The 12,877-nt window shown below is 41.9% G+C and overlaps 1 protein-coding gene across 1 annotated transcript in view; it reads right to left on the bottom strand.

Moving 5' to 3' along the window:
• Positions 1–12,877, bottom strand: part of CAPN9 (calpain 9) — a 102,303-nt gene that overhangs the window by 22,464 nt on the left and 66,962 nt on the right. The window contains exon 19 of the mRNA XM_006874172.1: positions 12,091–12,149. Within this exon, the coding sequence (XP_006874234.1) occupies positions 12,091–12,149 (59 nt within the window). The remainder of the gene's footprint in view (positions 1–12,090; positions 12,150–12,877) is intronic.

Here is a 12,877-nt window from a genome sequence, read left to right as displayed (position 1 = left end):
ATAAATAATGTATAGTAGATTTTTGCTTATTTATTCACAGGAATTCTAAAGAGTTTTTTTGTTCTTCATATAATCCAGCTTTTCAGATATTTTTCTCAGTATACAGATTTTGTAAGTATGATCAAAGAGTACAACTGTGGTACACACCTTTGCTGATTTTAAACCATTCAGTATCCCCTTGTTCTGTTCGAAAACCTGTCTCTTGGTCTTTGTGTAGGTTCCTCATGAACACAATTAAGTGTTCTGGAATTCCCATTTTTTGCAATGTTATCCACAGTTGGTCATGATGCACATAGTCGAGAGCCTTTGCATAGTCACTAAAGCACAGATAAGCATCACTCTGAAACTAAACTCCCTCTTGAAAACTTGTAAGCCAGTCACTTCATGCCTTTACAGCTGCCCCATTATAGGTAACCAATATCTAAGTTGCCTGTCCCCATCAACCCTGAGTAAAGAGAGGACATGTTGGATCCTTGATGTGAAGACTCCTTCCCTTGCGGCTGGTATTTTGAACTACCATATGTATTGGTCAAGTTCATCAAATTGTAGCAGTTTATACTTGTTTCCTTTATCAAATGTCTTTATCTTCCTCTATTCAAGTACTGATCATCAAGTTTTTGAAGCTAGGTCAAATGGGTACTATCTGTTAAGTTTGGGCATTCTTGTGCATCTCCCCTCACTTCATATCAGCTGGATACTTCACTCTTGGCTTTACTTCTCCATGGCTAGGTCCTTGTCCATATAGGCTTACGTGTCCTCAGGTCTCACTACACTTTGAACCAAACAGCCCTTCGTCTTCTCTCTCTCATCTCCTGGTCGACAGGAGTCTATGGAATGTGGTCAAACTCAACCCATATCATCATTGCTGCCTTTCCTTCCTTCCACTCACCAATAGACCAACGTGGTCTCCAGCAAGCTTACATGCCTTGCTCATGTGTTCCCTTTGAGTTTCAGTCTTGGAGGAAGTTTTGTCCTGAAGGGACTAGATTACTTGACTTGATGGCTCCCCAGTGAACAACTTGCTTGTTCTTGTAGTAGTCAATCAGACTGCCATTTTTGTTTTGGATTTTTCCTGATGGTCTTTCTTTCAAGAAGTATCGTTCTTCTAGCCACTCCCGGCTGGTCTGCATGTGCTTTCAAGTGGGAATGTCCCACCTCAGAAGGTTCTAGATGGGGCTCAGGATTCCAGTTAAGGTCCTATACACTACAAAGGCTCCATAAGAAGCGTATTTCACTGGGGGAAGTTCTAAAACCCCTTTTAGGTATTTCAATCAAGGAGCTCTGGTAGCGTAGTGGTTGCGAATCGGGCTACTAACCTCAAGGTTGGCAGTTCGAAACTACCAGTGGTTCCACGGGAGAAAGATGAGGCGGTCTGCTCCCGTAAAGATTTACAGCCTTGGAAACACTGTGTAGGGTCACTATGAGTCAAAGCTGACTCCACGGTACTTAACAACAACAACAACAACAGGTATTTCAATCAGGATATCGATCTTTATGTGTTCCATTTGATTTTCAACAACTTCCAATTTTTCTAGATTCATACTTCATACATTCCATGTTCAGATCACTAATGGATGTTTGCAGCTGTTTCTCCACATTTTGAGTTATGGCCCCTCAGCAATTGAAGATCTTGAATGTTTTATTCTATTCATGTCATCATGATCAGCTCTACTTTGAGAAGGCAACTCTTCTCCAGTCATTTCTTTAGTACCTTAGGGGCTCATCTTCTGGCAATATATCTGACAATATGCAGCTGCTATTCATAAGGTTCTACCACTCATCTGTCAGTTTGTCGTACTGTGGCGGCTTGTGTGTTGCTGTGATTCTGGAAGCTATGCCATCAGTATTTTAAACACCAGCATGGTTAACCATGGTGTACAGGTTTCAGATGAGCTTCTAGACAAAGCCAGACTAGGAAGAAGGAGAGATGAACTACTTCTGAATATTTAGTCACTGAAAAAGGAGCTCTGGTAGAGTAGTGGTTATGAGTCAGGCTGCTAACTGCAAGGTCAGCAGTTTGAAACTACCAGGCGCTTTGCAGGAGAAAGATGAGGCTTTCTGCTCCCATAAAGATTTACAGCTTTGGAAACCCTATAAGTCGCTATAAGTCAGAACCGACTCTATGGCATATTATCACCACCACCACCACAGTCACTGAAAACCTTATGAATAGCAGCAGAACACTGACAGCACCAGATTATTGGATATTGAAACATGATGAAGAGCACCAGAATATTGTCAGATATAGTGCCAGAAATGAGCCCCTCAGGTTGGAAGGCACTCAAAATGTGACTGGGGAAGACCTGCTTCCTCAAAGTACAGTTGACCATGATGTCGTGAATGGAGGAAAGCCCTCAGGACCTTCATTTGCTGATGGGACACACACAAAATGAAGAGAAACAGCTGTAAAAATCCATTAATAATCACAACATGGAATGTACAAGGTATGAGTCTAGGAAAATTGGAAATTTTCAAAAATGAAATGGAGCGCATAAACATTGATATCTTAGGCATTAGTGAGCAGAAATGGACTGGTATTGGCCATTTTGAATCTGACAATCACATGGTTTACTGTGCAGGGAGTGACAAATTGAAGAGGAATGGCATCACATTCATCATTAAATAGAACATATAAGAGCAATCATAAGGTACAATGCTGTCTGTGATAGGATAATATCCTTAGACCTACAAGGAAGACCAGTTAATACCACTATTATTCAAAGTTATGCACCAATCTCTGAAGCCAATGATGATGAAATTGATGAATCCTACCCATTTCTTCAATCTGAAATTGATCAAACATGCAATCAAGATGTATTGATGATTACCGGCGAGTGGAATGCAAAGATTGGACATAAAGAGGAAGGATCAGTAGTTGGAAAATATGGTCTTGGTGATAGATATGATGCTGAAGACCGTATGATAGAATTCTGCAAGAATTCTTCATTGCAAATACCTTTTTAAAACAGCATAAGAAATGGCTATACATGTGGGTGTCTCCAGATGGAATTCACAGAAATCAAATTAACTACAATCTGTGGATAAAGATGGTGGAAAAGCTCCACATCATCAGCCAAAACAAGGCTAGGAGCAGACTGTGGAACAGACCATCAATTGCTCATATGCAAATTGAGACTGAAGCTGAAGAAAACGAAAACAAGTCCACAAGAGCCAAAATGTGACCTTGACGATATCCCACCTGAATTTAGATAGCATCAAAAGAACACATTCGAGGCATTAGACACTAAAGACTGAGGACAAGAAGAGTTGTGGGATGACATCAAGAACCTCATACAGGAAGAAAGCAAAAGGTCATTGAGAAAACAAGAGAGAAGGAAAACACCAAAATGGATGCCCGAAGAGACTCTGAAACTTGCCTTCCAGAATAGAGATGCTAAAGCAAATGGAAGAAGTGAGGAGATACAAAAGCTGAATAGAAAATTTCAAAGGTCAGCTCGAGAAGACAAAGTCAAATATTATAACAAAATGTGCAAAGACCTGGAGTTAGAAAACCAAAAGGGAAGAACACGCTCAGCATTTCTCAAGCTGGGGAAACTGAAGAAAAAATTCAAATCTCGACTTGTGGTATTTAAGGGCAAAATAAAGAGCTGTGGTAGTATGGTAGTTACAAGTGTGGCTGCTAATCTCAAAGTCTGCAGTTTGAAACTACCAGCTGTCCCACAGGAGAAAGATGACACTTTCAGCTCCTGTAAAGATGTACAGCCTCAGAAACCCTATCCAGGGTTACTATGACTGACTCCACGACACACCACCATGGGCAAAATACTGAATGATGAAGAAAGCATCAAAAGCATCAAAAGAAGATGGAAGGAATATACAGAGTCACTGTACCAAAAAGAAATGGTCCATGTTCAACCATTTCAAGAGGTAGTATATGATCAAGAGAAGTCCAAGGTGCACTGAAGTAATTGGCAAAGAACAAGGCACTGGGAATTGATGGAATACAAATTGAAATCTTTCAACAAAGTGAAGCTGCACTAGAGGCACTCACTCATCTATACCAAGAATTTTGAAAGACAACTACCTGGCCAACTGATAGGAACAGATCCTTATTTGTGCCCATTCCAAAGAGAGGTGACCCAACAGCATGCAGAAATCATTGGACAATGCCTTTGATATCCCATGGGAGTAAAGTTTTACTAAAGGTAATATAGAAACATCTGCAAGCATACATTGACAGAGAACTTCCAGAAGTTCAAGCCGTATTCAGAAGAGGCTGTGGACGAGGGATATCATTGCTGACATCAGATGGATCTTGGCTGAAAGATGTTTACTTGTGCTTTATTGACTACAAAAAGGCTTTTGATTGTGTGGTCATGACAAGCTGTGGACAACATTGTGACGTATGAGTTATGAGTATTCCAGAACACTTAATTGTGCTCATGAGGAACTTGCACATGGACCAAGTGGCAGTTGTCAGACAGAACAAGGCAACACCAAATGGCGTAAAATTAGGAAAGGTGTGTGCAGGGCTATATTCTTTCACTTTACTTATTCAACCTGTATGCTGAGCAGATAATCCGAGAAGCAAGATTATATGAAGAAAAACATGGCATCAGGCTTGGAGTAAGGCTTGCTAACAACCTGTGATATGCAAATGAATTAACCTTACTTGCTGAAAGCCAAGAGGACTTAAAATACTTACTGATGAAGATCAAAGACTACAACCTTTGGTGTGGGTTGCACCTCTGTATAAAGAAAACAAAAATCCTTACCACTGGACCAATAAATACCATCCATATAATTGGAGAAAAGATTGAAGTTGTCAAAGACTTCATTTTGCTCAGATCAATTGTTGACATACTCATGGAAGCAGTAGTCAGGAAATCAAATGATGTATTGCACTAAGCAAATCTGCTGCACAAGACCTTCTTACGTCTTAAAGTGTTGAAGAGCAAACATGTCAGCTTGAGGACTAAGGTTTGCTTGACCCAAGCCATGGTATTTTCAATAACCTCATATGCATGCAAAAGTTGGACAGTGAATAAGGAAGACTATAGAAGAATTGATGCTTTTGAGTTATGGTGTTGGAGGAGAATATTGAAAGTGCCACAGGCTGCCAAAAGAACCAACAGATCTATGTTGGAAGAAGTGCAGCCAGAGTGCTCCTTGGAGGTCAGGATGGCCAAACTTCATCTCTCATACTTTGGACATATTGTCAGGAGGGAACAGTCACTGGAGATGGATATCCTATTTGGTAAGGTGGAGGGTCAGAGGAAAAGAGGAAGACCCCCCCAATGAGATGGATTAGCAAAGTGGCAGCATAAATGGGCGTGGCAACAATTGTGAGGTTGACCCAGGACCGGACAGTGTTTTGTTCTGTTGTACGTAGGGTTGCTATGAGTCGGTACCGACTCGATGGCATCTAACAACAACAACAACAAGAACTGTTGATTGTAAGTTTTTCTACAGTGCTTTTAATGTCATTCCACTCTTTCTGATGAGAAGTCAGCTGCTAATTTTGTTGTTTCCTGTAAATGGTGAGTAATTTTTCTTTTGATCCTTTGAAGTGTTTCTCTTTGTATCCACTGATGTTAAAGTGTACCTCTGTGTTATCTGTAATTTTGGTGCCAAACAATACATTTGCCAGTAGCTGGATAGCTCATTTCTAGTATTTTCCACTAAATAGCAGAGAATGGATATTTTTAGGTGGCAAGACCTGTGTATGTTATTACACAAGTAATAATGAATATAATTAGGGAATCACAAATCCCAATTTCCCAAGGACAGTTCTAGCTTATCTTTAGAACTGTCAGTCTTTTGGTATAATAACTATTATCCCTTTTGCACTAAAAAAAAACTTCAGGTTATGTAATCACTCTAATTGTATTCAATTGAACTGATGTATGAGAAGCATCTTTCTTGGCGGCTGAGTGTCAGTATCAAGCCATATAATTCAGAAAGAAAAAGAAGTCCCATACTTTTACACACTCACTTTTTGTTGTTGTTCTGGTTTAATGATCATAAAATAGGTTACAGAGTCCCCTTCAGAGTTCAAAATTGATGATTCTATGCTAATTACCTTCTTACAATGAAGAACAGAGGCAAACAGAAAGCGCTTAGCAGAGTTTAAGAAACCACTGGTTCTTGGGGGAATGAGAAAAAGGAGAGGGCCTAAGTTGTGTTGAGCACCCACCTGTGTTTCAGGTACTGTGTTAGCTGCTTTCTACACACCATTTCCTTTATCCTTTACAAGTTCTCTGCAAGGCAGGAATTATCAACTCTGTTAGAGTTGAAGAAACTAAGTCTCAGAGGTTAGTGGTTATTGAGTTTTCTAGGAACACACAGCTGTGTAGAAAAAGAGAGAGGATGCTCATTTCATAAACATCATTCTACTCCTTTCAAGCTCTGGGAAAGAGTTAGTGGAAAGACATCAGTGTGTCCATTGTGTGGACTTGCCTTCAAGTTTGCTGATGAGCAGGGTGGTGCTTACAACATCTCACAAATAATCTAGTAGTCACAGGACCAAGCAGAACAGATGGTGTGTGATTGTCCGGTGCACTCTCCCTGAGAGTGCTCTTGTTCTGCACCCACTGCTGGGAGAGCCCATGGAAGGTTTGCATGCTAAATGAGACCACTTTTCCCTGGCATCTTTGCCTATGAGTACAGAGTTTTGATCTAGTGCCACTTTTAACTTGATCTTCATCCCAACCCAACTCCCCTCGCTTCTCCGCTCTCCCCATCTCCCACCTCATATGCCACAAGCATATTCATTTCTTAAACCTGAGATTGAGCACTTATAGTGGAGTCTAGGTGTGGTATTGTAGGATAAGCAGTGGACTGCTAATTGCAAGGTTGGCAGTTCAAACCCACCAGCTACTCCTTGGAAGCCTTTTACTTTACTTCAGAACTGACTAGACGGCACTTAAGGACAACAATAACAGTGCTCATTGAAGCAATATCTTCTCATTGCTGTTGTTGTGAAGTGCCATCGAGTCAGTTCTGACCCATAGTGACCCTGTATAGGGTTTCTGAGGAGCAGCTGGTGAGCTTGAACTGCCAACCTTGCAGTTCAAAAGGCTTTACAGTCTGGCGCATTAACTCACAGCACCATACCAGGACCTTGCGGTTTGTAGTCCAATTCGTAACCACTACCCTAGCAGAGCTCCATCTTCTCATGATACTTCCTATTATTTCAATTCCAAGAATTTTCCCTATTCAGTGTCAGGGGGATCTTAGTGAGCCTTCTCGTCTCTTCTCCCTCACCAAAGAAGAGACAAATGAGATCAAATCTGACCAGAATTTGGACTTCCAGAGAAGAACAATATTGCATTTGGGTTTTCTGACCTAAAGCCTGGGTAGAGAATTAATTCGTTATCAGCTCCTGAAGGAGGAAGTCAGGATTTTCCTGTTGCTCCACCCATGTCAGTAAGCATCCAGAATTCTCTGGTGAGTAAGCATAACAGAATTCTTAGTTATAAGAGAAAACACTTTGGCCTTTCATCTTTGGCGACATTCATAAAAACATTACTCTGTAAAGGATGTTTAACTACAGAGGTTGAAGGTATCCTAAAACCAGGATTCTGTGCAGGAGAGCTCTGAATAATGTTTAGTAGGTGGAGGTGGGAAACTAGAGGCAGAGAGAAACAATAATAGAGTTGCCTGCACGTGGATAGAAGGCCTGTGGTAACATCAGCTATTGCAGATCAGTGATTTTACAAAGACATAGTACAAAATCACAGGACCAAGAACGAAGATATTTCATTCTTCCAAGATCGGGGTATGAGGAAGGGGAGGGAAAAGGTCTCTGGGCACGATGGCTGTAAACCTGGAGAAGCTCTGAAATTCATGGCTGGGCTGCATCATCAAATGTTCATGGTTAGGTTGATGAACTGAAAATAAAAAGAGAGGATGATATAAGATACAGGGAGGGGGGTTTCCTCTCCACTTCCCTGCCAGCCTCGCGAAGGACTCCATTTTGTTCACGTCACCGGAGGGAATTCTGCAATCTGATCATTGCAGCCAAGCTGGACATCTGCCTGAACAAGAATCTTTAAATATATTGATAGTTAAGTAGATAAATAGATGTTTGTTGTTGATTAGTGTAGTTGAGTCAGTTCTGACCTATAGTGACCCTGTATAGAGTTTCTGAGGCTGTAAATCTTATGGAAGCAGCTGGTGGGCTTGAACTATACATCTTGTGGGGTACAGTTTAGTGTTTATTGTACAGAGCCACTGTACTTTTCTGGTAGATGTTGTTGTTGTTATTAAGTGCCGTCGAGTCGGTTCCGACCCATAGTGACCCTGTGTAGAGTTTCCGAGGAGCAGCTGGTCCACCTGAACCACCAACCTTGCAGTTCAAATGACTTTGCAATCTGGTGCATTAATCTACAGCACCATACCAGGATCCTGATAAATAGATCAATTAAATTCCTGTATCCTTTCTGAGTATGTCAAGTCAAGCACAGATGTTAAAATGTGACTTCTTTTTGTTGAAGCAGTATGGCCTCTATGTGGAACCTTGGGCAGGGCAGTATAAAGCTCCTTTCCTCTTTTATGAGGGGCCCCTCACCTTAAGGACAGTGGAGGGGCTGCAGGAAAAGGCAGTAGGTTCAGTCTTGGGCTATCTTTACATGGGAATCGTGGCAAAATGTGTAATAAAGCTAGTCTTGGAAAGACATCTCTGTGCTTATGGATATTAAAGCCTCAAAGCTCTAGGTACGATGACAAGAGTCATTCCAACCTCTGCCTCCTCTCCTCCCCATTAGCCTTCCTATCACTCTCCGGACACTCGGGGAAAGAACAAGATTGAGTGATTGAATGGGATGCGTTTTTGGTCTCTTCTATGACCTCCCTCCTTACAAACCAACAAACAAATCCACCCAGTTGCCATCAAGTTAATTCCAACACACAGAGCCCCATGTGTATCAAGAGTCGAGCTGATAGTCCGTAGGGTTTTCAGTGACTACTTTTTCACAAGTAGATTGTCAAACCTTTTTACTGAGGTGCCTTTAATTGAATTTAAGCTGTCAGCCTCTCAGTTCATAGCAGAAGGCGTTAACTGTACCACTCAGGGATTCTACCCCGCTTCTTCAGGTATGTCATATGCCAAGGCTAGGGGAATACTTCAGGTGGGAAATACACAAAGACCCATTTACCATAGTAACTTCAGAAGAGACCAATTTAGGCAGTAGACAGGGTGGGGTTGTTTGCTAGGTTGAGAGGAGGATGGGAGCTAAAACAGTGGCTTTCAGACCTGGTTGCCTGTGAGAATCACCAGAGAATTTAAAACATGAATCATACTGGTCCCCACCCAAAGAGATTCTGACTTAATTGATATTTACAAATCTTCCCAGCTGACTCTAACATGTAGGCAAAGTTGAGGCTAACTCACAGTTTAAGGGGAAAGGATGTTGTTGTTGTTATCAAATGCCTTTGAATCAGTTCCGACTCATAGCGGCCCTGTATAGGGTTTCTGAGGAGTGGCTAGTGGGTTTGAACTGCCGACCTTGCAGCTTAAACTGACCCTGCAGTCCAGCACATTATCCTATAGCACCAGGACTACTGGTGAAGGGATTGTTGTTGTTAAGTGCCATCGGGTCGGTTCTGACCCATAGTGACTGCATAGGGTTTCCGAGAAGTGGCTGTGAGCCTGAACCGCTGACCTTGCAGTTCAAACGGCTTTGCAGTCCAGCGCATTAACCCACAGTGCCACACCAGGACTCAAGTGAAGGGAATAGTAGAGAGGATTTAAACGTTTTGCCTACTGTGCAAGAGTGTTAACTATAAAGGGACAGGATAAGAACCTTTTTACAACAAAATGTGCAAAGATCTGGAGTTAGAAAACCAAAAAGGAAGAACACACTTGGTATTTCTCAAGCTGGGGGATGCTGAAGTAAATATTCAAGCCTCGACTTTTGTTATTGAAGGATTCTCTGGGCAAATTACTGAATGATGCAGAAAGCATCAAGAGAAGATGGAAGGAATACACAGAGTCACTAGACCAAAAGGAAATTGTTGATGTTCAACCATTTCAAGAGGTAGCATATGATCAAGAGCCAATGATATCGAAGGAAGCCATCCAAGGTGCATTGAAGGAATTGGCAAAGAACAATGCTCCAGGAATTGATGGAATAAAAATGGAAATCTTTCAAGAAAAGTGAGGCAGCACTGGAGGCACTCACTCATCTATGCCAAGAAATTTGGAAGACAACTATCTGGCCAACTGATTGGAAGAGATCCGTATCTGTGGCCATTCCAAAGAGAGGTGACCTAAGGGAATGTGGAAATCATCGGATAATATCTTTCATAGCCCATGAGAGTAAAGTTTTACTAAAGGTAACACAGCAAAGTTTGCAAGCATACATTGACAGAGAACTTCCAGAGGTTTAAGCTGGATTCAGAAGAGGATGTGGAACGAGGGCTATCATTGCTGATGTTTGATGGATCTTGGCTGAAAGCAGAGAATATCAGAAAGATATTTACCTGTGCTTTATTGACTACACAAAGGCTTTCAATTGTGTGCATGACAAGCTCTGGACAACATTGCGAAGTATGAGTATTCCAGAACACTTAATTGTGCTCATGAGGAATCTGTACCTGGACCAAGAGGCAGTTGTCTGAACAGAACATGGGAACACTGAATGTTTTAAAATTAGGAAAGGTGTGCAACAAGGCTGTATTCTTTTACCATACTTATTCAACCCGTATGTTGAGCAAATTATCCGAGAAGCTGGGTTATATGAATAAAAATGTGACATCAGGATTGGAGGAAGACTCACAACAACCTGTGATATGCAGATGATACAACCTTGCTTGCTGAAAGTGAAGAAGACTAAAATATTTACTGATGAAGATCAAAGAGAGCCTTTGGTATGGATTGCATCTCAATGTAAAGAAAACAAAAATCCTCACCACTGGACCAATAAACATTCTTATCAACAGAGAAAAGACAGAAGTTGTCAAGGACTTCATTCTTCTTGGATCAACCATCAACACTCATGGAAGCAGCAATCAGGAAATCAAATGATGTATTGCAAATCTGCTGTACAAGACCTTTTTAAAGTGTTGAAGAGCAAAGATACCAGCTTGAGGACGAAGGTGCGCCTGACCCAAGCTATGGTATTTTCAATAACCTCATATGCATGCGAAAGCTTGACAGTGAATAAGGAAGACCCTAGAAGAATTGATGCTTTTGGATTATGGTGTTGGAGGAGAATATTGAAAGTGCCACAGGCTGCCAAAAGAACCAACAGATCTGTGTTTGAAGAAGTGCAGCCAGAGTGCTCCTTGGAGGCCATGATGGCCAAACTTCATCTCTCATACTTTGGACATTTGTCAGGAGTGAGCAGTCTCTGGAGAAGGAGATCATGTTTGGTAAGGTGGAGGGTCAGAGAAAAAGAGGGAGACCCACAGCGAGATGGATTGGCAAAGTGGCATCATCAATGAGCTCAAGCCTGGCAACAACTGTGAGGTTGGCCCAGGACTGGGCAGTGTTTCATTCTGTTGTACATAGGGTTGCTATGAGTCGACTCAATGGCACCTAACAACAACAACAACAATGAGCTCTGGAGTCCTGGTGTGGTGCTGTGGGTTAATGCACCAGACAGCAAAGCCATTTGAACTGCAAGGTCAGAGGCTCAAGCTCAACAGCTGCTCCTCAGAAACCCTATACAGGGTTGCTATGGGTCGGAATCAACTTGATGGTACTTAACAATAACAATGAGCATAGTGTTTATGAGTCAGGCTGCTAACCTCAAGGTCAGCATTTCGAAACTACCAGCTGTTCCATGGGAGAAAGATGAGGCTTTCTGCTCCCATAAAGATTTGCAGCCTCAGAAACCCTATACAGGGATACTGTGAGTCAGAATCAACTCCACGGTACACCACCACCATCATGCCTCAGGTTCCTCCTCTGTAAAATGGGGACAATAAAGACTCCTAGGAGTCTGGCAATGATTACTAAATGTATAGCACCTTGGAAGCATTAGCTATCATCATAATTGTCTATAAACCCTACAGCTAGAAATGAGTCTTCCATAAAATCCATGCATTTGGCAAAAATCATGAAGTGTCTACTCTATGCCTGCCCTATGTAGACACTTGAAAAGAAGGTTGACTTGGACATACCTCGTTTATGTTGAGATGAATAAAGTCCTTGTTCTCTGTACTGAGAGCCTGGAACACTCCTGGTAGGAGAGATGTGAGAAAGGCATTACTGCTGGGAAAACTCCTTCATCTGTTTAGTGATCCCCAATGATTGTGAAACCTGTGAGGGAGTTGCTCCATCTGGTGGCGAACTAGCACCCTCAGGAGTGGCAGGCAGAACTCTCTTCTGGTGGAAGTCCCTTGATCTTTTGTGACTGCTGCAAGTGTGTTGTTGCCATCTATAATAGGTGAACCAGTCAGTCAGCTCCCAGGCCCCATTTGTCTGTCTCTGAAACCCCACTGGTTGACGTCTATTCTTTGACTGGAATGGTGGTTCTTTCATTTGGAAGGTTAGAGACTGTCATAGAGAAATCAAATGATGTATTACATTAAGCAAATCTACTGCACAAGGCCTCTTTAAAGTGTTGAAAAACAAAAATGTCAGTTTGAGGATTAAGTTGCGCCTGACCCAAAACATGGTATTTTCAGTAACTTCATATGCATGTGAAAGTTGGACAATGAATAAGGAAAACCGTAGAAGAATTGATGCATTTGTTATGGTGTTGGAGGAGAACACTGAAAGTACCACGGACATTCCAAAACAAACCTGTGTTTGGAAGAAGTGCAACCAGAATGCTCCTTCAAAGTCAGGAAGGCCAGACTTCGTCTCCCATACTTCATACATATTGTTGTTGTTGTTGTTGTTAAGTGCCGTCGAGTCGGTTCCGACCCATAGCGACCCTGTACAGGGTTTCCGAGGGTGTAAATC

The sequence above is a fragment of the Chrysochloris asiatica genome, unplaced genomic scaffold (assembly GCF_000296735.1).
Source record: "Chrysochloris asiatica unplaced genomic scaffold, ChrAsi1.0 scaffold00265, whole genome shotgun sequence".
Classification (NCBI taxonomy): domain Eukaryota; kingdom Metazoa; phylum Chordata; class Mammalia; order Afrosoricida; family Chrysochloridae; genus Chrysochloris; species Chrysochloris asiatica.
The sequence above is the reverse complement of the archived record's forward strand: the minus strand, read 5'-3'. Positions and strand labels throughout refer to the sequence as shown.